The sequence below is a fragment of the Heloderma suspectum genome, chromosome 7, assembly GCF_057233095.1.
Source record: "Heloderma suspectum isolate Gila_16-S chromosome 7, 16-S_ref, whole genome shotgun sequence".
NCBI lineage: Eukaryota > Metazoa > Chordata > Lepidosauria > Squamata > Helodermatidae > Heloderma > Heloderma suspectum.
Window position 1 is genome coordinate 19,699,595 of NC_139464.1, and position 27,933 is coordinate 19,727,527.

A 27,933-nucleotide genomic window follows, 5' to 3' on the forward strand; every position below is an offset into this window, starting at 1 on the left:
CACACACACACTCATGATAGGCTACGTGACGATTTACGTAGCCTATCACGGCTAGATTTCCAAAGTCAGCCATGATAAGCTATGTAATTCTTCACGTAGCCTATGATGGGTGACTTTGGGGGAAAAAAAAGCGCGTAAGCAAATGGCGGCGTCCCATGGGCGCCGCCATTTGCGTTCCTTATTTTGGCACATCTAGTCTATGTAAAGATTTACGTAGACTACGGCGAAAATAAGGGCAACGCAAATAGCGTAGCATCTACGCTATTTCCGTTGCCCTTATTTTCACCGTAGTCTACGTAAATCTTTACATAGACTAGACGTGCCAAAATAAGGAACACAAATGGCGGCGCCCATGGGCCGCCGCCATTTGCATACGCGCTTTTTTTTCCCCCAAAGTCACCCGTGATAGGCTACGTGACGATTAATGTAGCCTATCATGGCTGGCTTTGGAAATCTAGCCGTGATAGGCTACGTTAATCATTATGTAGCCTATCACGGGTTTTTTTTTTTTTTCACTTTTTCTTTCGCGGCCGGGGACATGGGGCGCTTCTCCCCAGCCAGAATTTCAGCCGGGCGAGGTGGGACGCCTCCCCCCCAGCCTGAATTTCAGCTGGGCGAGGAGGGGCGCCTCCCCCCACTTGCCTGAACTTCGGGGGGAGAAGCGAAGCACCTCCCCCCCACCGTGAAGCAAGCTGCGGGACAAGGTAAGTCCCTTTCGTACATCCCTAATTTTTTACTTTCCTGAAATTTATGCATATTTCTTTATATGAAAATATGCAAGTTTCTGCTGAGGAAAAGTTGAATGGAATGGGGGACAATATGTTAAAGGGCGCTATAATTTACTACGGTACATTATGCAAGTTCTTATGAAACTCCGTATGCAGTTATCTGTGTATTTTTCTGCACAATGAAAAAAAAAAAATATTCACATCTGTCAGTGAGCAGATGATGGAACCAAAGGCTCCTGATAATCCACAAAACATAGACAGAGTGGATTTTACAGTCTGTACATCCCCATTTATGAGCAAGGCCAGTGTCAGCAGTTGGCACCACTGGGCCCCTGCCAAGGCTCACAACCCATTCGGGGGACCACTGCCAGCCATCTGGCCCTGCTCCTCTCCTTGCTTGATGTCTCTGCCTGTCCACCTGCCCTCTTCAAGTATGTCAGCAGTGAAAAGAGAAATGGAAAGAAGCTGCCACAGCCACTCACCTTGCCCTCTCCTTCTGGGTAGTGTTGTGGACGGGACCTAGAGGGAGGAGAGAACTGAATGGGCAGTGGGAAGGAGGAATCCCACTCAGGGAAGAGTATGGGGAGGGGCTCTGAGAACATCTCACCAAAGGGCTCCACAAAACCCATAGCCGGCACTGGTTAAGATGGTTTGGAATCTTTCAGCTTCCCATGTTTGGCTCTAGAACTGGCAGTGGCAGCCAAACTGTGGGCATTCTCCTCTTTGACCTTTTATTTATTTACTTTTATTTTATCTATTTCATTTCTATACCACCCAATAGCCAAGGCTCTCTGGGCGGTTGACAAAAATTAAAATCAAAAAACGCAGGATAAAACAATATAAAGTATGAAAGCATTAAAACCACAATATAACAATACAACCAGAATAAAACCTAGCAGCCATGCATGTAGAGATTTAAATACAGATGGCGGAGAATTCCGCCATGGATTCCAGTGAGGCCAGATTCTGTAGAATCCGGTCCCCCAGAATCCGTGGCGGAACGGCCTCCTGCCCACCCACCCTGTGGAATCTACCGGGATGGCACTTACCTGGGGCAGATGCAGCAGATTCGGTGGCGGCTCCGGCAATGGCGGTGGGTGCGGCGGGTGCGGCGGGTGCGGCGGCGGCGGTGGGTGTGGCAGCGGTGGGTACGGTGGCGGGTGGGTGCGGTAGCGGCGGCAGGTGTGGTGGTGGGTGGGTGCGGTGGTGGCGGCGGGTGCGGTGGCGGGTGCGGCGGCGGCAGCAGCTGGTCTCCTGGCCGGCCGCGGCCGGGCGCAGCGTATGCAAATGGCGGCGGCTATGGCGGACGTCATTTGAGTTCACTATTTTTCGCCGTTCTAGCCTACGTAAATATTTACGTAGGCTAGAATGGTGAAAAATAGCGAACGCAAATGGCGGCTGCCTTAGCCGCTGCCATTTGCATACGTTGTGTGTTTTTTTGGGGGGGGTCTAGTCATGATAGGCTACTTGATAGGCCGCCATTTGCGTCCACACCAGCAAGTCTGCGGCCGGAAATCCGGCTGTGGACAGCCCTGGCTGCCTGGCTGGCTGCTCTGCAGAGCCGCTGCAAAGCAGAGCCAACCGTCAAGGATTCCAGAGGTAGAGATGGGGGAGAATTTCTCCCCGAAACTTTGGGGGGCTGAGTGCCAACGCATTCGGTCCTCCGAAGGTTCGGGGAGAAATTCTCCCCCCTGCCCCCGCCCCCCCCGGGATGGGACTTACCTTTTAAGAATGTCGCTCCCGGCGGCAGGTCCCGGCAGTGGTTCGGCAGGTCTTCGTCAGGTCTTTGTCAGGGGCGGGGGTGGCAGCCGGTCTTTCGACCGGCTGCCGCCGCCGCCATTACAAGAAAAGTGAAAAAAAAACCAACGCCCCTGTGATAGGCTACGTAATGATTAACGTACCCTATCACGGCTAGATTTCCAAAGTCAGCAGTGATAGGCTACATTAATCGTCACGTAGCCTATCACGGATGACTTTGAAAAAAGAAAAAAAAAAGTGCGTACGCAAATGGCAGCCCCCATAGGGAGCCGCCATTTGCGTTCCTTATTTGGTCCCTGTAGTCTACATAAAGATTTACGTAGACTACGGCGAAAATAAGGGAACGCTATTACATTACATTACATTACAATAAGGGAACGCTATTACATTACATTAGCGTACGCGCTTTTTTTTTGTTTTTCAAAGTCACCTGTGATAGGCTACGTGACGATTAACGTAGCCTATCATGGCTGACTTTGCAGATCTAGCTGTGATAGGCTATGTAAATCATTATGTAGCCTATCACGGGGCTTTTTTTTTTTTTTTACTTTTCTTTTGAAGTTCGCGGCTGGGGAGACAGGGCGCTTCTCCCCGGCCTGAATTTTGGCCGGGCGAGGCGGGAAGCCTCCCCACCGGCCTGAATTTCGGCCGGGCGAGGCGGGAAGACACCCCACCGGCCTGAATTTCGGCCGGGCGAGGCGGGAAGCCTCCCCACCGGCCTGAATTTCGGCCGGGCGAGGCGGGAAGACACCCCCCCATCGCCTGAACTTCGGGGGGAGAAGCGAAGCGCCTCCACCCCACCGCGAAAAAAGCTGCGGGACAAGGTAAGTCCCTTTCGTACATCCCTATCCAGGGGGGAGGACCAGATCGCCTCCCCTCCCATCGAGGATTCCGGGGGGAGGGAGGGAGCGCCTCCCCCCATGAACAGAATCCGCGAAAAGGTAAGTGACTTTCGTACATCCCTAGATTTAAAATACAGATTTAAAACACCAAAGCTAAAAGACTAGGAAGCTAAAATGCTAAAATGCTTTTTCACCCAGCCCTCAAGGAAAGTGCTCATAAACAGAAACTCCCAGCATGTTCCTGGCCCTCTCAGTAACCCCTATCCCTATTCACTGGTGCATGTCCTCTCTATTTCATCTGGCCTCCCTAGCCAGCAATACGGAGCTGGGGAGGGGTGGGGGCTCCTGGACAGTTGGTCAACAGACTTCTTCCCTCAGTTATCCATTCTATGGGTTGGATCCAATGCTGGCTCTCTGCCACTGGAATGGAAACTGTTGGCAAAATGGATTCCCCTCCCCTGCAGCCCCCCTTGCCCCCCCCAAATCTGCTCTTAAGGGGATGAGGACCCTCCAGTATAGATTTGGGTGCATGAGAGGACTGCACAGGAAGGAGACCACAGGGATGTTCCAATACACAAGCAGAAGTCTGCTTGTGAGGTGTTGGATTGAACCCTTTGGCTCCAGGCAGGTCCCAGAACCCTGCACTGTAGAACTGAACAAGTTCCAGCTTTGATTCTTTATATGGCTGTCACTACCCTGACCTAGTTGTGACCCAAGGGACCATACTGAGCATACAAAAATATCAGCTTTGATTGGCTGATCCATCTCATAAGATTGAGTTATTTCAGACACTGTTTCTGGAATAGTGACACTCCTGGAAAGGCACAATTATATGGTTATTAGGCTGCATTTGGCTTGATGTGGAAGGCTGACATAGATATAAATGCCATTTATCATGTCTTGTTTGTTAGTGTTATATAAATGGGATTCACACACCCCTCCTCTTCTTTCTTATTTTAAGAAAATGTCTGACTCCAAGGCCATGTCATACAAGTTGCAGAAAAAGGGTATGCTGCCATTTGAATTATGTCAACTCTCTCTTGCCTCTGAGATTTCGGCTGTCTTTCTGGAGGATGCTCAAAAGCGTTCATCTTTATTGTTAACTGCAGCAATAAATGGTGCCTTTGTGTGGCTGGGATCTGGTCATAAAAGCAGAATTTTGGCAGGCCGCATGTGAAACCATATTAGCATCACTGTGCTGTGCCATTTAAAAAAAAAAAACACACCTTATGGCCAAAATTAACTGGGTTAGTTGTGGCATGTAGGATGATGAAGCACTTTGTCTTAGAAGGATGATTGGCAAGAGCCAAAAATAAGAATGGCATTTTGTGCGATTGCTTAAATCGGACATAAGCTTCTTGCTTATGAAAGATGGCTTTCAACTGGTGGAGCTCTTTTAAAGTGAGCCACAGGGAATGGTTTAGAACTTTAGAAGTGAACTTTAAATGTTGATGTTGCTTTGCATGTGGAAAAGTTGTCCTGGGTCAGGGCAGGTTCCCAGTTTGATGAGGCCATTTGGTGTAGAGCTCTCTGATGACATCCCATGTCAGATGGGCCCCCAATTCAGTGGGCAAAAATCCCGCATTTTGACAGGACCACAGGCAGGCATCCCCACAGTTTAAAAACTCTTGCAGTGTCCTGGGGGTGCTTGACATAATCATTCTGGGGTACTGTGGGAAATTAAAACGTCAACCCCAATGGCAGCCCACTTGAAGTCATTACTATAATATCCCACAATACACTGGAGGGCTGCCATGTGGTAGAATAAAATATCATAGAATCATAGCGATTTCCCAATCGTTTGTTTTGCAAGCATAGCATAGCATAGCATCATAGAGTTGGAAGGGGCCTACAAGACCATCGAGTCCAACCCCCTGCTCAGTGCAGGAAGCCTGATTCCCAGGCGGTCTCCCATCCAAGTACTAACCAGGGCTGAACCCTGCTTAGCTTCCGAGATGGGATCAGGCATATCCAGCCCTTTGCTCACTTATGGGCATTGTGGGGATTTTAAAATGGCAGCTGCAAGCTGCCTGCCACAAAACATGTGCAGCCTCGGACAGTCAACAACCCTAGTTGGGCTTTCTGGGTTGACAGCTGCCCATGGGTGCTATATGTTGATATTGGGTCCATCCTGGAAAATAACATTTCAAGCTGCTTGTGGTGGTGGTTGGGGCAGTGGGGGATTTGCATGCTAGATTACTCTCAATTTTTTTTAAACAAATCCATGCACATAAAAAGCTAGCCTCTCTGGGAGAAAACTGGACTGAACTTTTCTCCATGACATCCTAGGGTTTGTTTGTTTTGTTTTTACATACAAGGATGAGGATGAGGAGGATGACTGATTTATTTATTTATTTAAAATATTTCTTGGCGGCCTTTCAAGGCCGAAGCCGTCCCAATGCGGTTCACAGCAATGAAATACATAAAAACAGTTAAAATATTAAAAGTGATAAAAGCATAAAAACAATAAAAACAGCCATAAAAGCCAACACCAAAACCAGCAACAATGTAAACAGCAGTAACTGCAACTATAGCAGTCATATCCAGAGAAGGCCAAGGTAAAATAATACATTTTCAAGGCCTTCTTAAAAGTCTGCAGTGAGTCTAGGGATGTACGAAAGTGACTTACCTTTAACGAAATTTGATTCGAGGTGGGGGGGAGGCGCTCCGTCCCTCCCCCCCCAAATTGTGGCGGGGGGAGGTGCTCCATCCCTCCCCCCCCAAATTGTGGCGGGGGGAGGTGATCCGTCCCTCCCCCCGAAATTCTGGCCGGGGGGGGAGGCGCTCCATCCCCCCCCCCGAATCCTGGCCGGCTGGGTGAGCAAATGGCGGCAGCCGTAGCCGCCGCCGTTTGCATCCCTGCAGTCAGCCATGATAGGCTATGTAAACATTTACGTAGCCTATCACGGCTGACTGCAGGGATGCAGTCCCAAACCATTGAAGGCTTTAAAGGTCAGAACCAGCACTTTGAAATTATGATGATGATGATGATGAAGAAGAAGAAGAAGAAGAAGAAGAAGAAGAAGAAGAACAATGTCTGATCGAGACAGACATGCCCTACCCTATTTGTGGAATGGAGGAACAGAAAGAGACAGAGGCTTAGCACAGTTTTGCCAGACATGCAAGAAAACTGGATTGCTGCAGTATGCTTTAAGGGCTGCCCTGAAGGTTGGTCTGGAAGCTGCGGTGGGTGCAGAATGCTGCAGCTGGGTTGGGAATGGCAGTGGCTTAGTGCCAGGATATGACAACTGTGCTGTGGGAACTGCACTGCAACCTAGACCCTACTGGGTCAAGTTTAAGATTTGCTTCTGTATGCCCCAGCCATGTGCTGCTAAGGTTTGGAGGTGCAGTGGAAGTGATAAGCCAGATCCAGGTTTATTTACAAGGATACTTTATTGAGTACTTACAGCACACAGGCATACCCAATGGTTGGATCTGACAGCTTCTCTGAACCCAGAGCCATGGGGTACGATGGGTTTTATACCATACATGTTAGCAATGAGGCAGCATCAGAGAAGCAAGCACTAATCAGCGTTCATTTGCAACTTTCCCAGCATAGACTAACAGTGCTTGTTCAGAAGGAAAACAATCAGAACTTTCCCAGCACAGACACCTGTAGCTTAGCATAAATAGAGCCTCACTTCCTAGGTGCACCCTAAGCCCTGATAAGATAAATGATTCAGAGCTCATTAGCATGGAATGTGCTGAGGCAGCGATATCAGCCTTTGATTCATCTTACCAGCCAAGAGGCCCACCTTGCAAGAGAATTGCACTAATAATGAACCAAAGGAGAAAGCATTATGGATCTCTAGGCCCCTCTAAAACTACTGGTGACTTGGTTATAGGCCTGGGGCCATTACAGCTTCTACTTTACAAAGCCCTAAACAACTCAGGACCAGGATACCTTAAAGATCACCTGACCCCCTACCAGCCTGCTCAGCTGCTGGTGCGCTAGTCAGGAGATCCCCTCCTGTACCCAAATTTCAGAGGTCTCTGGTCCATCATGACTTGGAATAGGGCCTTTAGTACCCATAAGATTTCAGAGGTCTGGTCCATCATGACTCAGAACAGGGTCTTTAGTGCCTGGAACTCCCTACCACTATAAATTAGGCAGGCACCAACCCTTTTGAGTTTTTGCTGCCTACTGAAAACTTACTTGGTCCAGCAAGCTTTCCTAGAATTGTGATTGTTGTCCTGGTAATGTCTTTCCTAAGATTTATGCAATATTTTATTATGGCTCTATATACTCTTTTGTTTGTATCTGATTTAGAAATTTCTTTTTAAGAGAGTGATTCATATACACTGGCAAATAAATACCTTCAATAACCTTATTCTGAGTTGCAGTTTTTCTCATGGTCCCTTGTTCTGAACATACAGGATAGATGATCCAAGGTGTGCTAACTTGCAATACACACACACACGCTCACAACTCTTTACTACCGCATTTCTGATTGATGGCCTGCCTTAAGGAACATGGGCAGCTAACTGAGTCAGAATAACTACATAAAGGCAAGCTGGACAGTATCATGCATCAAAACGTCAGGAGTGTTCCCTCTGCTAGACAGGGCACAGATGTCCAAAATAGAAGCTCCACTCTTTCTAAATGGAAGGCTGATGACATGTTACAAATCTGGAACGTCACCTGGGACATTTGACATGTAAACTGAAGAGAACAAATTCAATGACTGAGAAACCAGCATAGCTAAAGGCCAGGAATCCTGAAAGTTGTAGTCCAAAACATCTGGAGGACCTGTAGAGGAAAGCCCATTGTATTTCGAGGAGATAGGAGAGTGGCATGCCACAATTGTTCCTTGCATGCCTGAATCTCCTGGAGAACCTTAAAAACCTGCCCCCCTCTGGGCTGGAAGCTTTACTTTTCAAGGGCAATTGTCTGCTTGGGAGCGTACAACCTTGAATCAATTAGGTTGGCCACTGTCCACTCACTTTACCTTATCTTTTTTTTGGATGGTGCAGGAATGTATGAACATCATGAGACCTCAGACTCTGACCATCACCCAGGTGTGATTAATTAGGGTGCTCCTCAAACCTGCACATAGCAACAGGAGAACTCAGGTATGAAAGTCACCAGAAACTTGCCCACAGTGAACTTTAATGCAGACTGGGACCATGGAGGTACTGCATGCTGGCGGTTTGACTGGGGTCTCACCATTGTCGTTCACCTGGAGTGCCCGACCACTGAATGGGGAGGTAAGCTATCTTGTTCAGTATCAGTATTTTATGCTATTATGCATCATTTTGCATGCTCTTTAATAAAATCCTTGACTTCTGTCCACCTGTGTGCTAATTGTTTATGAATCCCCCCCAAAAAACCTTTGCCTATTGGCAGAACAGGATCCCAAGTTGGGGAAGGCTGATCTAGAGAGCCAGTGTGGTGTAGTGGCTAGAGTGCTGGACTGAAAAGTCAGGAGATCTGGGTTGAAGTCCCCATGCAGCCAGGAAAGTTAACTGACTTTGGGCCAGTCACAGACTGTCAGGGTTGTTGTTGTGAGGATAAAATGGAGAGGAAGAAAACTGTGCATGCCACTTCGGGTTCCTTAGGAGGAAAAAAGGTGGGATATAAATGTAATAAATAAATAATAGTCCAATAAGGATTCTAAACCAGGATTCTAAACCAGGATAAATAATAGTCCAATAAGGATTCTGAACGTCCACACAGGTAGACGTTCTGAGCTTTAAGAATGCCTGAAGAGGGCTCATGCCTCCATCATCCATTGTTTCCTCAGGTTCCTGTTTTATCAGCCCACTCCCAACTTGGTTCTCCACCCCCTTCAATAATATCTGGACAGCATTTGCCCTGTATCATCATTTTCCTGTCCCCACCAATGACAGCCATTGAAGTGGGGTTGGTGTGGTACAATACACAACATGAAAGCTTCAAGGCATGTGCATGTTACTACATGTTTCAGAGGTGGCAGGGAGAACTCAACATGGTGTTGAAATTTTATCTTGTGTTTATTTTAAACAATAGCTCCAGCATCAAGCAAACCTGGAGAGAAAAAGCTATGCTGGACCTCATGGTTCAAAATCTGAGTTTTCATGTTTATTTCTGAACATAAAAGGTTGTTTGCTTCCACAGTAGCTATTTTCTTTACAATGGACATCATTGGTTCATTCTGTTTTTATTCCATCCATTCCATTGCATTCCAGTTTTCTCTTCCCATCTCTTTGCTGATCTGATTTGCAGTGATTCCCTGCCCCCCTTAAAAGGAAATATAATTGCAGTTTAGCAGCATTAGCCTCTTCAGGCTGGGCTGACAAAATGCTGTTGATGCTTCTCCCAGCTATTGGCCCTTGAATTAGTAATTTCCTGATACCTCCTGTTCAACTCATTAAAGGACAGATTGTGACCAGGGGAAGTACCAGGAAATGAATAATTCAAGGGCCAAGAGAAAGGAGAAATGGGAGACTGACAAAAATATGTCAACCAAGGAGGAAGGATATTATTAATTAATAGTTCTGAGCAAACATATATTAAAATCTTGCCCATAGGAGAAGGCATTGCTGGGCTGTTATGTGGAGAATCTATCTATCTATCTATCTATCTATCTATCTATCTATCTGAGCCTCATGTGGCGCAGAGTGGTAGGCAGCAGTATTGCAACCAAAACTCTCCCCACGACCTGAGTTCGATCCCAGTGGAAGCCAGGTCTCGGGTAGCTGGCTCAGGTCGACTCAGCCCTCCACCCTTCCGAGGTCAGTAAAATGAGTACCCAGCTTGCAGGGGAAAGGTAGTCATGACTGGGGAAGGCAATGGCAAACCATCCCGCTATAGTCTACAATGAAAACGCCAGTGAAAGTGGTGTCCCTAGGAGTCAGCAATGACTTGGTGCTTGCACAGGATATATATATATATATATATATATATATATATATATGCATATGGAGCCACACCTTTAATTCACTTCTAGTTAATGGTGGAAGAGCAGTGCTTCTGGAGTGTTAAAGGGCTCTACTGTGATAGCACTTGTAGTCAGGAATGGCTTGGCCAGTAATAACCAGTGTCTTCCATTCCCTTGCATGCTGGTTGACAATTGATTCAGAACAGCACACTTCTGTGCCAGAGGCTGACATTTCATGCTTAACTATGCCCAGCTCACCTAGTATGCATCTCCAAGGAGCATTTTCCTCTCTGTTTCTGAAGCTAATTACAAAACTTTGAAACAACCCTTTATTTGTGTCCCTTAAAAAATCATGGTTGGAATGTGAAGAAAAATAAAATTCCCATCAAGTGCCATCTTCACTCTTTTCCTTTTGGAGTTCATTAAATGGTTCCTTTGTGGTGAGAATCACAATGTTTAGCTTGCTAAAGCAAAGGGCAAAAGTTAAATTTCCAGGCAATGCCCCCACTCTGTGGTCTGTCTTTAGTGCAATATAAACACAGGAGCTAAAAAAGAAAAAGGGAGTTAGCATTCGATACTAAAAATAAGCCCCATGGCAACAATATGCACACAATGCCTTCATTTATAGTCTAAGAAGTCAATTCCTGAGTAGGAACTTTTGTACCCAAAATGTAGTTATCTAGGCCTGATTCTTCAGATTTATGGTCCTAAGATACATGGAACTGAGTTCGATCATAGATTGAGGACATAGATTCCAATGCTATTGATTTTCTCCAGCTGGGCCATGATACTGCCAGTGAACATAAGTATAATAATAATAATAATAATAATAATAATAATAATAATAATAATAATAATGTAAGAAGAGTATTGCTGGGTCAGATCATGTAGACCAGAAGATTATTTGCCACAGTGGCAACCAGAGGCCTTTGGGAAGCCAAAAATAGGACCGTGAAGGCAAGAGCCCTCTCCTACAGTTGCCCTCCAGCAACTGGTGCTGTTCCATAGTTTACTGCCTCTAAACAGGGAGCTTTACATTATTCATAACTAGAAGCCCTTGATAGCCGTATCCTCCAAGAATTTGTCTAACAGTTAGGGGTGGGTGACCTGGTGCCCTCCAGATGTTTTGGACTACAACTCCTACAATCGCTGACCATTGGCTGTACTAGCTGGAGCTTATAGGAGTTTGTAGTCCAGAATATCTGGAGGGTTCCATGTGGCCTACCCCAAATCCCTTGTTAAAGCCATCTAAGCTTTAAACCATCAGTTCCCCACAATGTGTGCGGAAGCAAACTCCATAAGTTATGGCTGCATTGTGGGACAACAATGCACTTCTCTTTGGCACGTGGACCCCAAACCAGCATCAAGTCACTGCCTCTCCACAAAGTGGAGGAGCTGTGGCCTTCCAAGGCATTCTGTGTGGTAGTGCTGAAGATGGCGCCACTGACTGCCCCCTTATGCAGTGTCCTTAGGGCTATGCATATTTCTTTGCTCAGCAAATGGTCACCCTTGCAGACTGCTGACATCAGCAGAGGCAACTGTCCACTCAGCAACTATGCACATGTATGGGGTTGGCTGTGGTACCCCCAACTCCTCCCACCACACCCAGAGGTGATGATCTCCCTCCCTATTTGCTCACCAGCAGTGGCCACTGGTGGTTTCACCTAGCAAAGGAGCTCACCTGTTGTTGTTGTTGTTGTTGTTGCAGTTGTTGTTATTGTTATTATTATTACTGCATTTATATTTCACCTTTTTCCCTCTTTAAGGAACCCAAGATGGATTACATGGCCCTCTTCCTCGCCATTTCATCCTCACAATAACCCTGTGAGTTAGCTTAGGCTGAGAGTCAGTGACTGGCCCAAAGTCACCCAGGGAGCTTCATGGCCAAATGAGGACTAGAACCCGGATCTCCTGAGTCCCAGTCCAATACTCTAACCACTGCACCATACTGGCTCTCAAGGTACCAAGGATACAGCCTTCTTTGTGGTGGCACCACAACTCTGGAATGCCCTCCCAAGAGTGACAGGCTTCCTCTCTTCCTACCCTTCCCACTTTTAAGGTGCAATCCCATGCATGTTGAGACAGAAAAAAAAAGTCCTACAACTCCCAGCATTCCCCAGCCAGGAGGACTGCTTTTGCTTTGTTGTTTTCTGACAGTATCTTTTTAAACTATTTGTATTAACTCCTTCATTGTGTGCTGCTTTGACCTCACTTTTGTTTTAAAAAAAGTGGAATAAACATAAAATGAAGTAAAACAAATACAAATAAAATACAAAAGGAAGGAGGACTCCTACAGATTTTAAGTATATGTGTTAAAAACACAAGGAGAGCCTTGCTGGCTCAGATCTGAGATCCATTGAGGCTGCTTTCCAAACCAACATACTACTGAGGAAGCCCCAGTGAGAGTTACTTCCGAGTAAACATGCATAGGATTGCACAGTTATTGCAGCATCCAATTTCCCAAGCAGCTAATGAGATTCCCTTGGAAAGCCTATAGGGCATGAAGTCAATAGCCTAGCAACGGGAGTTCAATGGTATATTACCTCTGAACCTGTAGTCCTATATAAATACATACCTGGGAGTTAAGTCCCATTGATTTCAATGGGGCTTACTTGTAAGTAGACATGGATTGGACTGAGCCACTGACAGACCTGTCCTCTATAAATTTGTCCTACTACTCCCCTTTAAAACCACGGGGTGAGTGAGGGGAGGGTTAGCAAAGACGTTTTCTGGAGGAGACTCTAACAAATGCATTACAAGAGAGTTTCCAAACAAGGGAGGTCAATTTCGCAGAATGCAAGTCAATTTCACTTCTCTCTCGCCCCCGACCCATGTCCTCCTGGGACGAAAAATCTGTCCAGGCGCTGAAGACCCAGGAAGGAAATTGACTAGTTCAAGTAACCTCGATTCTGGATTTGTGACTAGTTTGGTTTGGTTTGCGAAGAAGAAAGAATGAATATCCTTCGTCCTAGCCACGATCACAGGCTTGGAGAGGGGAGGGAGCGATCTTTCTCAGTAACTCCTTTCCCGGGGGTGGGGTGGGGTGGCGTGGGGGCCACCCAAGGTTGGGCGGATCCTTGAACTGCGTCGCCATGGAATGCAACCACTTCTCCCTTGACGTCCTCAGCACAGGAGGCTATATAGAAGTTGCAGACGGTGGGCAGGTAGCTCAGAATTGCTCTCTAGGGATTGGAAGGGAGGAAGAAGTGTGTATGTGTAAAGGCGGGGACAGAAACACACCGAACCGAACCCGGGAAAGGCAGATAATTCTCCCCCCTCTCCTGCGTGGAAGTTTCCAGTTTGGATCACTTTAGTGCCCAAAGCTACTTCAAAGATGAATGAGATGAAAGTCGCAGTTCTGGGCAGCGAAGGAACAGGCAAATCTGGTAAGACTCCCTGCAATTTGATTCAACAACGAATTAGTGTAGGAGAGATCTATTATCCCTCTGGTGGGGAAAGGATCTCTTTTTTCTTGCTGCCCAAATTGATTTATAGGCACTTTTTGATAGCTTAATAAAAAGCTAAACTAGTAGAGTTCTCTAGGTTTCCTTTTACTATTATTTTTACAGGTGTGTAGGGCAGACTGGTTTGTGTTTTCTTTGTGTGTTAACATATATTTTAATGTCATATATATATATATATATATATAATAAAAATCTATATGCCTGTTACTTACAAATTCATTTTCTAGTCTGCTGAAATATGATCTATCTATCTACTAGGTGTCTAGAAATTGCATTTTTATATTATATTTATACATTTTCTTTAAACAAATGCACTTCATTCTAAATACCCAATTATAGTTGCCAACTTTTTTTTACAGGCCTGCCCCTCCAACAGTGCTTTAACATATAGCAATCAATTAAACAGATGACGCTTCTCCCAACATATACCTGCAGTGGCTAGAAAAGCTTTGCCTGCTTAAATTCTGAATGACATTCTTCTGTTTAAGGTACAGGAGCAGAGCCAGGTGTTGTTGTTGTTTTATTTTTGTTTTTTTTGGCAAACCTAACTTAGCAGGATGACACATGTGGGACTGTATGGCGTCAGTGAAAAGGAGTTCAGAATAGGAGCTGATATAGATTTGGCTGAATTTCAAAATTTGAATCCAAGTTTTGGAATTCTGTGGCATACTGGATTTTTCTCTTTTTAAATTTGGAAATTAAATTTCCAAAGCAATGTTTGAAAGTGTTCGGGATTCCAAAAGCTGAATTTGCATTCTGAAACTTCAAAGTGGAAATGTGATTTTTGACTTGAATGATCCTTCAACAAAACACATGCACAATAACTCTCTACCACTGCAGTCCTAGGCAGATTAACTTGAGAATAAACCAATTTTAACTAACCAGGCTTACTTCTGAGTAAACAGGTATAGGCACTGGCTGCAGATCTTAAGGGAACAGTGATAACTATCATCCCCTTTCCATATGTGATATCACCCCACCCTACCTGCAGTTCCAACCAGGGCTGGCCTTAGGGGTGAGCGAGCTGGTCAGTTGCCCATAGCGCTGAGCTGAGGGGTTACCAAGGTGAGCTAAGGATGATGCCAAGCTGAGCTCAGTGCTAAGGGATTTCAGAGCACGTTGATGTTCTGCATAACACTGAAGACTTACATTTCTAGATTCTACACATTTTCCAGGGAGGATGTCCACCCAGAAGATTGATCAAACAGGCTTATGACTGGCTCATGCCAAATAGCCTTGCAAAACTGACCATGCTGGGCAGGGGGATCAAATCCAGTCCTCGCCCAAGGTGCTATTTATTCTAGGGTTGGCCCTGATTCCAACAGCACACTCACAGTGTAGTGGCAACAGAAAATGAATTTGGAGTCCATAAGGGAGCAATCCTATGGCTGCTAATCAGCAGCTAGATGGCCATAGGATATGTGGTTTTCTGCGAAGCGACCTCGGAGACCCCACTCTGAGTTCGGTTCCCAGAGAACTGACCTTCCCCCCTTCATGGACGGAATGATCCCCTCCATGCTTCTCCAGTCCTGCATTGGATAAGCGGTTGCCTCAGAGTTTGGAGGCAGCTGCCTATCCCCATAGGATTGTGCCCTAAATTTGATTTCCACAAATACTTGTGATATAAGATAACCTCCCTTCCCCAAAACTAATATCTGGGCTCAGTAGCCTAGGTTGCTTCTCCAACCTGACGTCCTCCAGATCTGCTGGACTACAACTTCTATCATCCCCAGACAGCAATTCCCAGTCCAGCACATGTGGAGGTATCAGGTTGGAGAAAGCTGCTGTAGGAGTTCTTTAAGTATTCATACAGGCACCTCCTCAACTTAAGCAGTAAATTGTTAAATTGTTGTTGTTGTTCAGTCGTTTAGTCGTGTCCGACTCTTCGTGACCCCATGGACCATAGCACGCCAGGCCTTCCTGTCCTGCACTCTCTCCTGGAGTGTGCTCAAGTCTATTCATTGCATCAGTGATGCTATCTAGCCATCTCATCCTCTGCCGTCCCCTTCTCCTTTTGCCTTCAGTCTTTCCCAGCATCAGGGTCTTTTCCAGGGAGTTTTCTCTTTGCATTAGGTGGCCAACATATTTGAGCTTCAACTTCATTATCTGTCCCTCCAATGAGCACTCAGGGTTGATTTCCTTTAGGATTGACTGATTTGACCTCCTTGCAGTCCAGGGGACTCGTAAGAGTCTTCTCCAGCACCACAGTTCGAAAGCATCAATTCTTCGGCACTCAGCCCTCCTTATAGTCCAGCTCTCACAGCCATACATTACTACTGGGAAAACCATAGCTTTGATTATGCGGACCTTTGTTGGCAAGGTGATGTGTCTGCTTCTTACTATGCTGTCTAGGTTTGCCATAGCTTTCCTCCCAAGGAGCAAGCATCTTGTAATTTCATGGCTACAGTCATCATCTGCGGTGATCTTGGAGCCCAAGAAAATAAAATCTGTCACTGCTTCCACTTCTTCCCCTTCCATATGCCAGGAAGTGATGGGGGCAGATGCCATGATCTTAGTTTTTTTAATGTTGAGTTTCAAACCAGCTTTTGCACTCTCCTCTTTCACCCTCAACAAGAGGCTCTTTAGATCCTCTTCGCTTTCTGCCATTAAAATTGTTAAATTAAGCTTTAGCAATAAATTAGAAAAGTATTGAGAAGTCTCCTAAGAGAAGAAAAAGGAGGTGTGATGTTGTGTGGGAAACCCCTGTGCTGATATCACCAGCTTGGGTTGTGCCGTCCTTGTACGCTCATGAGCCTTGCTATTGTCCCAGTTGGCCAGGCATAAGGTGTATCAGTTTTTTTCTGAATGAGTGGATGTGATAGACATGCCATAAAGCTGAATCTGCAGTACAGCTGACTTAAAAAGACTAGCCTTTGGTTTTTTCATTCGTTACATTTCCCATTCTTCTTCAAAGAGTTCAGGAATGCCAGACAACCCCGTGAGGTAGGTTAGGTTAGGCCTAAAGATGGTGACTGGTCCAGGGTCAGTCAGTGAATTTCATTCATGGCTGAGCAAGGATTTGAACCCTGGTCTCATTGGTCCAAGACTTGTAGTCCACCCACTATACCACACTGTCTGTCTTCTAACTTGAGATCTATTTTTACTGTTCCATTTTGGCAGTGAAATGCAGTTCTTCTCCTAGAGAGCTTGGAAGGGCCCAGGGCATAGTCTGGAGGTTGGTGATGCAACAACCTTGTTGAAGCTAAGCAGGTTTGAGTCAGATCAGTGCCTGGATGGAAGATTGCCTGAGAACTCTATGTCTGCCACCTGAAAAGTGAAACACAATTAACAGAGTACTTAAAAAGTGTGTTTTTCATTGCTGGAACATGCAGATTGAGTTAGTTATCCTTCCCTGCCCCTCTATTCTTCTCCCTTTCTTGCTGTGTATACATTGAGTGCTTCAGCACTAGGGATCCAAAAATAGGGACCAATTAGTCCAAGGAGGACAGATTTAGGGGTACAGCTTCTGGCTTTTGTCTCCTTTTCCAGGATGTATGGAAATGTCACAGCATTCTGTGGCCACGACCCAGCAAACCTAGTCATGACTAAGCCCCATTGAAAGCAAGGGACTTGTTAGTCACAACTACCTTCTTCCGACAATGAGACTTACAGTGCAATCCTGTGCATATCTACTTGGAAGCAAGTCCCATAGGTTCAATATGACTTACTCCCAGGGGTAAGCATGTGTTGGATTGCAGCCTGAGTCACGCCTGACTTTAGCTGGATCGGGGACCATGTATCTTGGAGGGGGAAAAAAGGGGGCACTCCTGGTTTACATTCTTCTGGAAAGTATGCTTACAAATAAAGCTGGAGGAGCACATTAATACTGTCTTAATTCAGACTCACTGAATCCAGGGTTAGTATTAGAATATGCACTGCAAACATACCTTAAAAGCACCGTTTATGATGCTGTCCTCATTATCCCATCCCCAGGGGTAGTACTCTATCTTCTGTTTGCATCTATGGGTCCCATGGAACATTGCATTATTGGTTGATCAAGCTGTATCCTTCCTATTGGGCAGACAGCTTGGGGATCTAGAACCAAATATGGCAGTTGAAAGAGATGACTTGAAAGTAATAAAATCAAAAGCGTGATCGTCTCCACAGGCTGATCTTTTCTCATGTTCAATTTTTGTTCTGTCATTGCAGCCCTTACAGTGCGTTTCCTAACCAGGCGTTTCATCGGAGAATATGCCTCCGATTCTGGTAAGCCCCCATTAACTTTGGGAGTATGCATCTGCGTTGCATCTTGGACAATCTCTATATGTTGGATCTCTTAAGCAGCCCGTATGTTGATGATGACTCAGTTCAGACTCTCTCAAATCCTGGCCATATGAGTGAAGAAACACACCACTTCCTTAAAATCTGTCCCCACCTTTTCCATGAAGCCTTTGGCATCACCCCCTGGTCCAAAAACCATAGGACTAGTGCTGTGCATCACATTCTCCCCCCCCCTTTTTTTGGCCATTTGCATTCAATTAGATAGAAAAGAAATTGCCTTAAAAAAAATTTTAAAAAGCAGTGGCAAAGAAAATTTTGGAGCAATTCTCATGGGTGGATTTGGGTTTCTTGCACTTACATTACTTAGAAGGTGGCCAAGGAGTGTTCACAAGTGTCCCGTCTTTCGTTGTGCAGTCATCTCTGGCAGCTTTCCATGCTGCAGTTAAAGCCCAGGGGGAGACATCATGAGGTCTTAATACTTTTTCAGATTAGGAAGTGCAGGCAGCCTGGAAGGCTGCAGAGCAATGGAGAGATGTTTAAGAGAAAGAAAAATGCACAGCGCCCTCAGCCAACTTGCTGTGATTACGTAAGCTGAAAAACACCACCAAAAGAAATCCGAAATCAGTTCTAAAACACCCTGAGAAAGAGGCAGAACAATGGAAGCCTCTTTCAGGGGGGAAGAAAACTTTCAGGAAATTGGAGGACAGATTTTGGCACAGCACTACATCCACCCCTTCCTTGGACCTACACAGCACTGTTCACACACACACACACACACACACACACACACCTGCATTGTGGAGGATACAAAATAGGGGCCAAGCTGCCACTACAGTTCAGGCTGTTATCACTTGTAGTGGCAGCACAAAGAAACAAAAACCTTTAGGAAAAAAAAAAGAAGAAGCTGTGCTGCAATCCCTGCCAATGGTGAGACCTGCCTGGGACAAACTGTTCAAGAATTTCTCCTCCCCCTGGAGAAATTAGGTGAAATTGTTCCTCCAATTTCTTTGCCCACAAACAGGCTGGAGAATTTTGGGAGGCCATTTGTGCACAGCTTGACCTAGAACTGGGGTAGGCTACCTGGTGCCTTCCAAATTCGGGGGCTACTAATTTCATCAGCCCCAGCCAGCATGGCTAATAGTCAGGAATTGTGGAAGATTTCAGTTCATTTATTACATTTCTATAGCGCCCAATAGCCAAAGCTCTCTGGGCAGTTTACAAAGATTAAACCCCTAAAAATACAATATAATAACATAATATATGTTGGGGGTTGGACTCATGGCCTTGTAGGCCCCTTCCAACCCTACTATCCTATGATTCTATAATATAAAGCCATTTGCCTACAAAAGTATATAAAATACAGTTTTGCACAATCAATGATAAAAATCCCAGGATCTGTTAAAAAAACCCTTTTCATATGCTATCAAATGTCTGGGAGTAGAGGAAAGTCTTAAGCTGGTACCAGAAAGATGGCAATGTTGGTGCCAGGCAGACCTGTTGGGGAGCCACCACTGAGAAGGCCCTCTCCCTTGTTGCCATCCTCAGAACTTCCCTTGGAGGAGGCACTTTGAGGAAGGCCTCAGCTGAAGATTGTAGTGTATGGGTAGGTTAGAGATATAGTCCAAAACATCTGGAGGGCACCAGGATACCTACCCCTTCCCTAGGGTAATTAAAAATGCCATCCAAGTCATGTCTACTCAGAAGTAGACAGTGATTTCAGTGAGACTTACTTACACAGATAAGTGTGTATAGGATTCAGTGGTGCAGTTAGGTAATATTAGACTCTAGACTTAGTGGTCTTAGAGCCCCCACCCCAGGTGGCAATATGTATTATTTTACTTCAAAATATGGCAAGCCAGCCTACCCACTTTTGGGGACCCTCCTGCTTATACTACTGAGTGGGGCCCTGGGCAACTATCCCAAAGATATACCCTGATATTCCCACGTATGGGATTGAAGCCTAAGCCTAATTATGTATAGCTGAAACACTGCATGTCTTTCCTCTGTCTCCCTGTGTTGAACAAATTATAGTTTGTAAGCCCTTAGGGGCAGAGATCTGTCCCCTTATGCTTAGTGCCTTACAATGCTAACCTGTCACTCAATCGATAATGGGAGTTGGTACCTGAGGTTCTGCACCCCTGCTTTATTGGTACATAAGCCCCAATGATCATATGTATTCCTCCCTTTCTCACAGAGTGCATCTATACAAAACATATGTGTCTGGATGGAAAGCAAATTAACCTGGAAATATATGATCCTTGTTCACAAGTAAGTTAAAGAATACTGTTGATAGTGTACTCTCCTCTGGTTTTGTGTCAGATCATTCCCAAAGTTCTTTAAGGAAATTGTGTCAAAAGACGTGTGTGTGTGGGCGGGGGGGGGGGATCATTTAGAGCCTGAATTGCACTCCAGTTCAGAGGAATTCCTCAGCTTTAAACCGAACTTGATCTGAATAGTGGCACTAATTTCAGCAGCTGCTTAATTGTCTCCTGATTACTCCTACTGCCTGGCAAAACCTACACAAAGTTCAAAATCCCACAAGGATAGTAAAGTCTCTCTTCAGCAACTGTGGCTTCAGTGCAGTCAATGTAACAGAAATTGGCTGTGTTTTTGTCCCCCATTTTCATTCATTTTCATTTATTACACTGCCCAATAGCCAAAGCTCACTGAGTGGTTCACAACATGATGAAACATAATAAGTTTAAGTAACAATCCTATTGGCAATCCTATTGCTGTTTTGTAAAAGAGCATTATATTGTTAATAATATTTGTTAACACACTATAGTATAGTGTGTGTGTATACGTGTGTGTGTGTTCTTTCAAGGACTGTTTTTTGCAAAGCTTGGACGAGCCAAAGATTAGCTCAATGAACTCCTTGCAGTGCCAAGATTGATTATATTTATGAGTCACTCTAACAAAATGTTCTCGGAGTGAGAAACAGTTAAAATAGAAATTAAAAATATGATCAAATGCTAGAATCAACAAGTAAAAAGACAGCACAAGCAACAAGAATAGAGCTCTGGAGAATTTAAAGTATTGAAGTTAGCAATGCTGGAGTCTTATTCAGCTGAAAGAATCTCATTGATCACAAGTATGTGCAGGATTGAAGTCAAATAAGAACATGTGCAAAGTGCTTTTCCCTCCCCACTGAGCCCAGTACAACTAGTTCTCTACGACTGGGATTAACACAGGCAGCAAGGGTGTCTGTACAATGCAATTTTGTTGGTAACATAGAAATGTCACAAAATGTAGTACTGAATGAAGAAAAACATTCAGTCTCTTGAAAATCTCAGCTTTCATTTAAAAAGAAGAAGAAAGGGGAAATAAAGAAGAAACAAGTTCCTAGCTCTCATTGCATAGGTATGCTTGGTGAGATCTCAGAAATGAGAGGAGAAGCAAGAATAAGATTTCCCGTGGTCAGTATCTGTGATGTGGTGTACTGTATAGCTCTTTACTCCAGCCTGTACCTAAAAGAATCAGAATAAATTATACAAAATGGTTAAACAGTGAACAAAATATGCAAATTCAGAATTCACATGACTCGGGATTAATTTATATAATGTAAGCAGATTGCAGAATTCAGTTTTTGGTGTTGCAGAATTTGGGTCACCTTGGTGTATGATTTAGACTCCTTTTTTCTTTTCTTTCTTTATGCATGCACAGTTCTGACTAGAAAGCTGGGTTTAGACTGGGGAAGAGCTGAGTTCAAATCCCTGCTCAGCTGCAAAGCTTACTGGGTGACCTTGGGGCAGTCACTATCTCTCAGCTTAAGCTGCCTTGCTGGATTGCTATGAAGATAAAATTGGCAGAACCACACTTGCTCCCTTTCGCCCTTTGGAGAAAAAAAAAGTGAGAAAACAAGGCAATAACTAATAGAAGGCACAGGTTTTCAGGGAGTATCCAACACTTCTGATTTGGGAGAATGATGCACCGGCAGTTACTAGGATGCTCTTAATGCCATGCTGACCCAGTGTCTCGTGCACAGGGTCCCATCCAGTTTGTTCTCTTGCCTTCCAGCCTCAGCGAGGAAAGCTGTCCCTCACGGATGAGCTCCACTGGGCAGATGGGTTTGTCATTGTGTACGACATCAGCAACAGGACCTCCTTCGCTTTTGCAAAAGCGTTGCTCTACAGGATACAAGAGTGCCACGCGGGAGCTTGCAAAAGGCAAGATAGCACATGACTGTGATTAGGAAGGCTGAAAAGCAAGGGTGCAGAGCCTCAGGCCCAGGGCCAAATCCAGCTTGCCTAGGAGCCCAATCAGGCCCACTAGGGTTCCCCAGACAGTTGTGCCCCCGCCCCCTTTCTCCCAACCACTAATTCTTTGGAGGTTTCCCAGTTTTCATGAAGTTTCTTCCCCACTTTAAAAGGCTGAAATGCCTCTCCTAAGGCTTAGTTTTAAGCTCAAATATGCTGGTATTTTTTGTCCTGCCTCTTTTGTCTTTGGCCCCACCCCCTTTTGCCTTCAGCCCCACCCACCACTGGAATGTGCCCCCTAAGACCTTTTCCAAAATGGAATTTGGCCCTTGGCCTCCAAGAGATACAGCACCCCTGTCTCAAAGCATGGTGATGATCAGAGAATTACAGCTTTTTCCAGATTTGGTCATACTTATGAGTAGACCCACTGCAATCCAAGGAACTTGAGATAGGTCTAAGGATGTGTGAGCCCACCCCTGTCTGTGTTCTGTGGGCGCCTTCCCAGTCCCTGCCCCCGCTTGCAAGTCCCCAGACTGCGCTCGAGCCCCTCCTGTGCTTGGCGAGCAGCCCACGCTCACCTCGGTGGCCTTGTCAAGCTCCGCGGTCGCCATTTTTTGAAAAATAAAATGGTGATTGAAAAAATGTGCATATTTGCATATGCGCAAAAATGCACAGTTTTGTGATCATCATTTCCTTTTTAAAAAAATGTTGACTGCGGAGTTCGATGAGGCTGCCAATGTGAGTATGGGTCGCTCGCCGAGTGCGGGCAAGGGGAGAGCGGGGGCAGGGGCTCGGGAAGCGGGGCTTGGGGGTACAGGTGTGTGTGGGGGTTCACCAGATTCCCAGATACAATTGTGCACCTGCCTTATCCCTAGGTAGGTCCCATCGATTCAACAAGTCCACTTAAAGTATGACTAAATCTGGATTTAGCCCATGGCTAAATGCCCATCCAAATGGATTACAAAAGAACATTGGGAAGTTCAATAACATATATATACTACAGATCTTTAATATAGTTTGAGTTATTCCTTCTTTCCAGGGAATGGTGGGAACTGGAGTTCAGTGAGGGGCTCTGGTATAGTGGTAAACACAGACACACACACACCCTGAGCACGTAATAGCCAATTTATCAGGATCACTGCAATCCCGTGCACAATTACCTGGGAGAAAGCTCCACTGAATTCTGTGGTACTGAGTTTGACTGCAGAGGTTCAACTCATAAAATACATTGAGCTTTAATGAAAGAGCTTCAGCCAGCTGAAATTCGACCTTTACCTTTTAATTACAACGCAAACCATCTTGCAATGAAATGTTACCATTCAAACTAATGCTGTGCCAAATTTTTTCCCCACATTTTTTTCGAGCATTCTCACTCAATTTGATGGAAAAGAAATTGCTTCCGAAAACTAGGGGTGTACGGAACACTCACCCTGTTCTGGTCTGGGCTTCTACAGGTGGCGGGGAGGCAATCTGTCCCTCCCCCTGGAATCCTACCCGGTCGGCTCCGCTCCGCAGCAAGTCTGCAGAGCTGCCAGCCAGGCCCATCCGCGGCCGGACTTCCATCCGCTGCTGGGCTGCGGCCGCAAATGGCGTCTGGCATAGGGGATGCCTTTTGTGTCCCTGCTCTTTTCAGTGATAGGCTATGTACATATTTAGCCTATCATGGCAAAGAGCAGGGACACAAATGGTGTCTGCTACGCTGGACGCCATTTGCGGCTGCAGTCCGGGGCAGTGGATGGATGGCAGCAGCTGACGGACCTGGACCAGCCGGCAGCAGGTAGGGTCCGTCCAGGGAGGATTTCAGGTGGTGGTGGTGGGGGTGTAGTCCGTTCTGCTATGGACTCCGGGGGGCTGGATTCTTTCTGGCCTCATTGGAGTCCGTGGTGGATTTCTCCGACATCCCTACCGAAAACATATTCAAAGGAGAAGAATTTTGGAGAAATTCTCATGGGCTGGGTTTGGGGTTCTTTTGTTGTACAATCATCTTTCTGGAAGCCTGTAGGCTCCTTGGCTTCCCGCACTTCAATTAATTTTATATGGTGGCCTCCTTCCCTCTCTTTCCCCGCAATGCCCCGGAATGGCACTAGGTGTGGGACATTGTGGAGGATGTATAATGGGTCCACAAGAGGAGAAATAAGCTGTGCTACCCCTGCCAATGGTGAGCCCTACCTGTGTGAAACTGTTGGATAAATTTGGAAAAGTTGTCACCCCAATTTCTCTGCCCACAAGTAGAGTGCAGAATTTTGAGAGGCCATTTTGTGCACAGCTCTAATTTAAACAGCTAGTGTGAAGTTGGAGCTCTCTGAAAGAAAAGGAAATATGTAAATCCAGCCTCTGCTGGATTATTTTCCTCATTCTCTGACTTCTTTTGTGTGAACCTGTGAACAGTAAAACCTGAAAGCCCCATTATTACCCCAATCACTTGACACAGCAAGGACCCTGGCATTCGGACAGACAATGTCACAGCTCCTGCTCTGAAAAATGTCCCAGAGCTGCACTCCCCCATGTTCCCCCTCCACTACACCATTGGTGAAGGGGACAGGGATCCTCCTAACAAATAAATTTTAGCATTTTATCAAACTACAATTCCCAAGATTATTTAAGCCCTGACACTTGATGCAGGATGGGATAAAGCTGAGATCTAGGTTTGCAGTTTAGATACAGGGCCCCCTAAACTCTACCTGTTTCAACCTGTGTTTTGCATATATATATATATATATATATATATATATATATATATATATATATATATATAGTGTGTGTGTGTGTGTGTGTTTGTGATTTATATGCTGCCTGCCCTTCAACCAGATGATTAGGGTGGCCCACAATAATTTTCAAAAAAAGACCAGTAAATAAATAACACATGTAAAAAATAAAAAACAGCACAGCCAGAAAAATGGTGTAAAAAATGTCAGAATCGTCAGAATCAAATGGATATACAAATAGTCTTTACAAACCTTTCCTCTGCTCCACTTTCCCTCAGAGCTTCTGAGTCCACTGTCATTTTGGTTGGGAACAAGCAAGACCTGTGCCACATGCGAAAAGTTGGCTGGGAAGAAGGGCAGCAGTTGGCCCTGGATTACAAATGCCAATTTTGCGAACTGTCTGCGGCGGAGCATTGTCAGGAAGTGGCAGCCATGTTCACGAAAGTCCTGAAGAATGTCACCTTTAGTTCCAAAGGGAAGGAGAAGAGACGGCCCAGTGGGTCAAAATCCATGGCCAAACTGATCAACAACATGTTTGGGAAGAGGAGGAAGTCTGTTTAGTGGCAGGTCCTATAGCCATGCTCTGGGCAGAAAGAAGATGTGCACAGAAGGAACATAATCCACACGGATACCTTATCAACATTTCTCTGTGTTGCAGAACTCCATTTGAGAGGGAGCTATAGAACAATATTGAATTATTCACAGATTTGTCACTTGAGGTCTCTTTGATTAATGAGCCTCAAGGAAAGATGGACTCTCCTTTCTTCACTCTCTTGACTCTCTTCACTCTTCACTCTCCTTTGAAAAGTGTTGTGTTAAGAGTTGATATCAGGCAATGCTAAAGTTCTGTCTGTGGTGATTAATCCATGAGGGCAGATCCACACAAGCAAGTTTTGCTACTACACCCACCTGGCTGCCTTAATCAACCTAAGTTTAGTCATGACTAAAGTCCCACTGAAAGCAATGGGACCTAAGTTAATCATCAGAACTAACTTGAGTTGGATCAGGAACAGCATGTATGAAGAAGGCAGAGAAAGTTGCACTGGGCAGTGGGTCACAAGGACTTAAAACGTTTAGGGCCTGTTCTAGGTCTAAAATTGACCTGCTCTATGAATTTAAGCAAGCAGCTTTCTATGCCTCCCCTCCCATTTTCCTTCGATCATGTTACAGATTGTAAGACACTTGGGGCAGAGGCTGTCTTAAGTCTGGCAAGAGCTATATTCCAGCTAAAGGTTCCAGCTATTCTGTATTATCAGCAGTAATTTGTTTCCTTATAACACGTTTTAGTGCCTTTTGTGCATCATTGTGATTGCAGACCCAAGGAGTTATTGGTAATCCAAGCCTTGCACTAAATAAAGCCAAATATTGTTAAGGGTCGGATAGCATGCTTGTAAGTAAACTCTCTGTGTGTGAGCGCTAGGGGTGGACGAAAGGGACTTACCTGGTCCCGCAGCTTGCTTCGCGGTGGGGGGAAGGCGCTTCGGTTCTCCCACCGAAGTTCAGGCGAGGGGGGGAGGCGCCCCGCCTCGCCCGGCCGAAATTCAGGCCGGGGGGGAGGCGCCCCATCCCTCGCCGGCGAAATTCAGGCTGGGGAGGAGCGCCCCGTCTCCCCGGCCGTAAAAAAAAAAGTAAAAAAACAAACACACACACACCCGTGATAGGCTACGTAATGATTTGCGTAGCCTATCACGGCTAGATTTCCAAAGTCAGCCATGACAGGCTACGTAAATCGTCACGTAGCCTATCACGGGTGTTTTTTTTTTTTTTTTACTGTACTTTTTTATTTTGTAATGGCGGCGGTGGCAGCCGGTCGGGAGACCGGCCGCCGCCCTCGCTGAAACACCGCCGAAACGCCGCCGGGACCCGCCGCTGGGAGGGACATTTGCCGAAGGTAAGTCCCATCCCGGGGGGGGGCGGGGGGCCGGCGGAGAATTTCCCCAACACTTTTGGGGGGCCGAATGCATTGGCACTCGGCCTCCCGAAGATTCGTGGAGAAATTCTCTGCCATCCCTGGTGAGTGCGCACAAGCAGGACCATGGGAAGGGTGGCAGGGAGATAATTAATGTAGTACCTTACTTACAAATAGGGATGTACGAAAGTGACTTACCTTTTCACAGGTGCGATTCACGGTGGGGGGGGAGGCACGCTGTCCCTCCCCCCGGAATCTTCCCTGGCCAGCTCTGCTCTGCGGCAGCTCCGCGGAGCCGCCAGCCAGGGTGATCTGCAGCCGGAGTTCCGGCCACATCCAGGCTGCTGTGATAGGCTATGTAAGTATTTACATAGCCTATCATGGTAAAGGCAGCCATGCAAATGGCGTAGTGGCCGCCATTTGCGTGACTGCCTTTATCGTGATAGGCTACGTAAATACTTACGTAGCCTATCACGGAAAGAGCAGCGGCGCAAATGGCATAGCGGCTGCTGTTTGCATCCCTACTCTTTGCTGTGATACGCTAGGTAAATACCTACATGGCCTATCACGGCAGCCTGGCAAGACGCAAATGGTGGCTGAAAGACCAGCTGCCGCTGGAGCCGCTGCCACCGCCCCAGGTAAGTTTCGTTCTGGAGGGATTCCGCGCGGTGGCAGGGGGTGGGAGGCTGTTCTGCCATGGGTTTCCGTGGTTGTTGTTGTTGTTGTTTTAAGCCCAGACGTGATAGGCTATGTAAGTCTTTACGTAGCCTATCACGTCTATGTAAAAAAAAAAGGAAAAAAGACGAGACTGCAATTGGCGACGGCAGCAGCCGGTCAGAAGACCAGCCGCCGCCACCGCTGCTGCCAAAGTTGCCGATGGAGCCGCCGCCGTCCAGAACATCCGCCCCAGGTAGGTCTCATCCCGGAGGGATTCCGCGGGGTGGCAGGGGGTGGGAGGCCATTCTGCCATGGGTTTCGGGGGGCCGAATGCCAGTGCATTCGGCCTCACTGAAATCCGTGGTGGAATTCTCCGCCATCCCTACTTACAAATAGCTTTCTATTTAGAGTTGGGGTTGCTTAGCAAATGCTCCAAAGTAGTAAAACATAGATCCACAAGTGACTTATATCTTCCTCTTTCATGCTTCTGGGTAACATGAAAAGGAAAGCCTTGTGCATCACCACAGTAAGATGTCAAATGCATTTGGAATGTGCACCGTTCATCACTTCTGAAAAATGCAAAGCTACCCCGG

The 27,933-nt window shown here is 46.0% G+C and overlaps 1 protein-coding gene across 1 annotated transcript; it reads left to right on the top strand.

The window, feature by feature from the left end:
• Positions 1-13,313: 13,313 nt before the first annotated feature.
• RERGL (RERG like) lies at positions 13,314-26,153 on the top strand. Its single transcript, XM_084811702.1, has 5 exons — positions 13,314-13,574; positions 17,802-17,858; positions 20,068-20,141; positions 21,891-22,039; positions 25,053-26,153. Exons 1-5 carry the CDS (start codon positions 13,523-13,525, stop codon positions 25,333-25,335), a joined length of 615 nt encoding a protein of 204 aa, XP_084667828.1. The 5' UTR covers positions 13,314-13,522; the 3' UTR covers positions 25,336-26,153.
• The last annotated feature ends 1,780 nt before the right edge of the window (positions 26,154-27,933 follow it).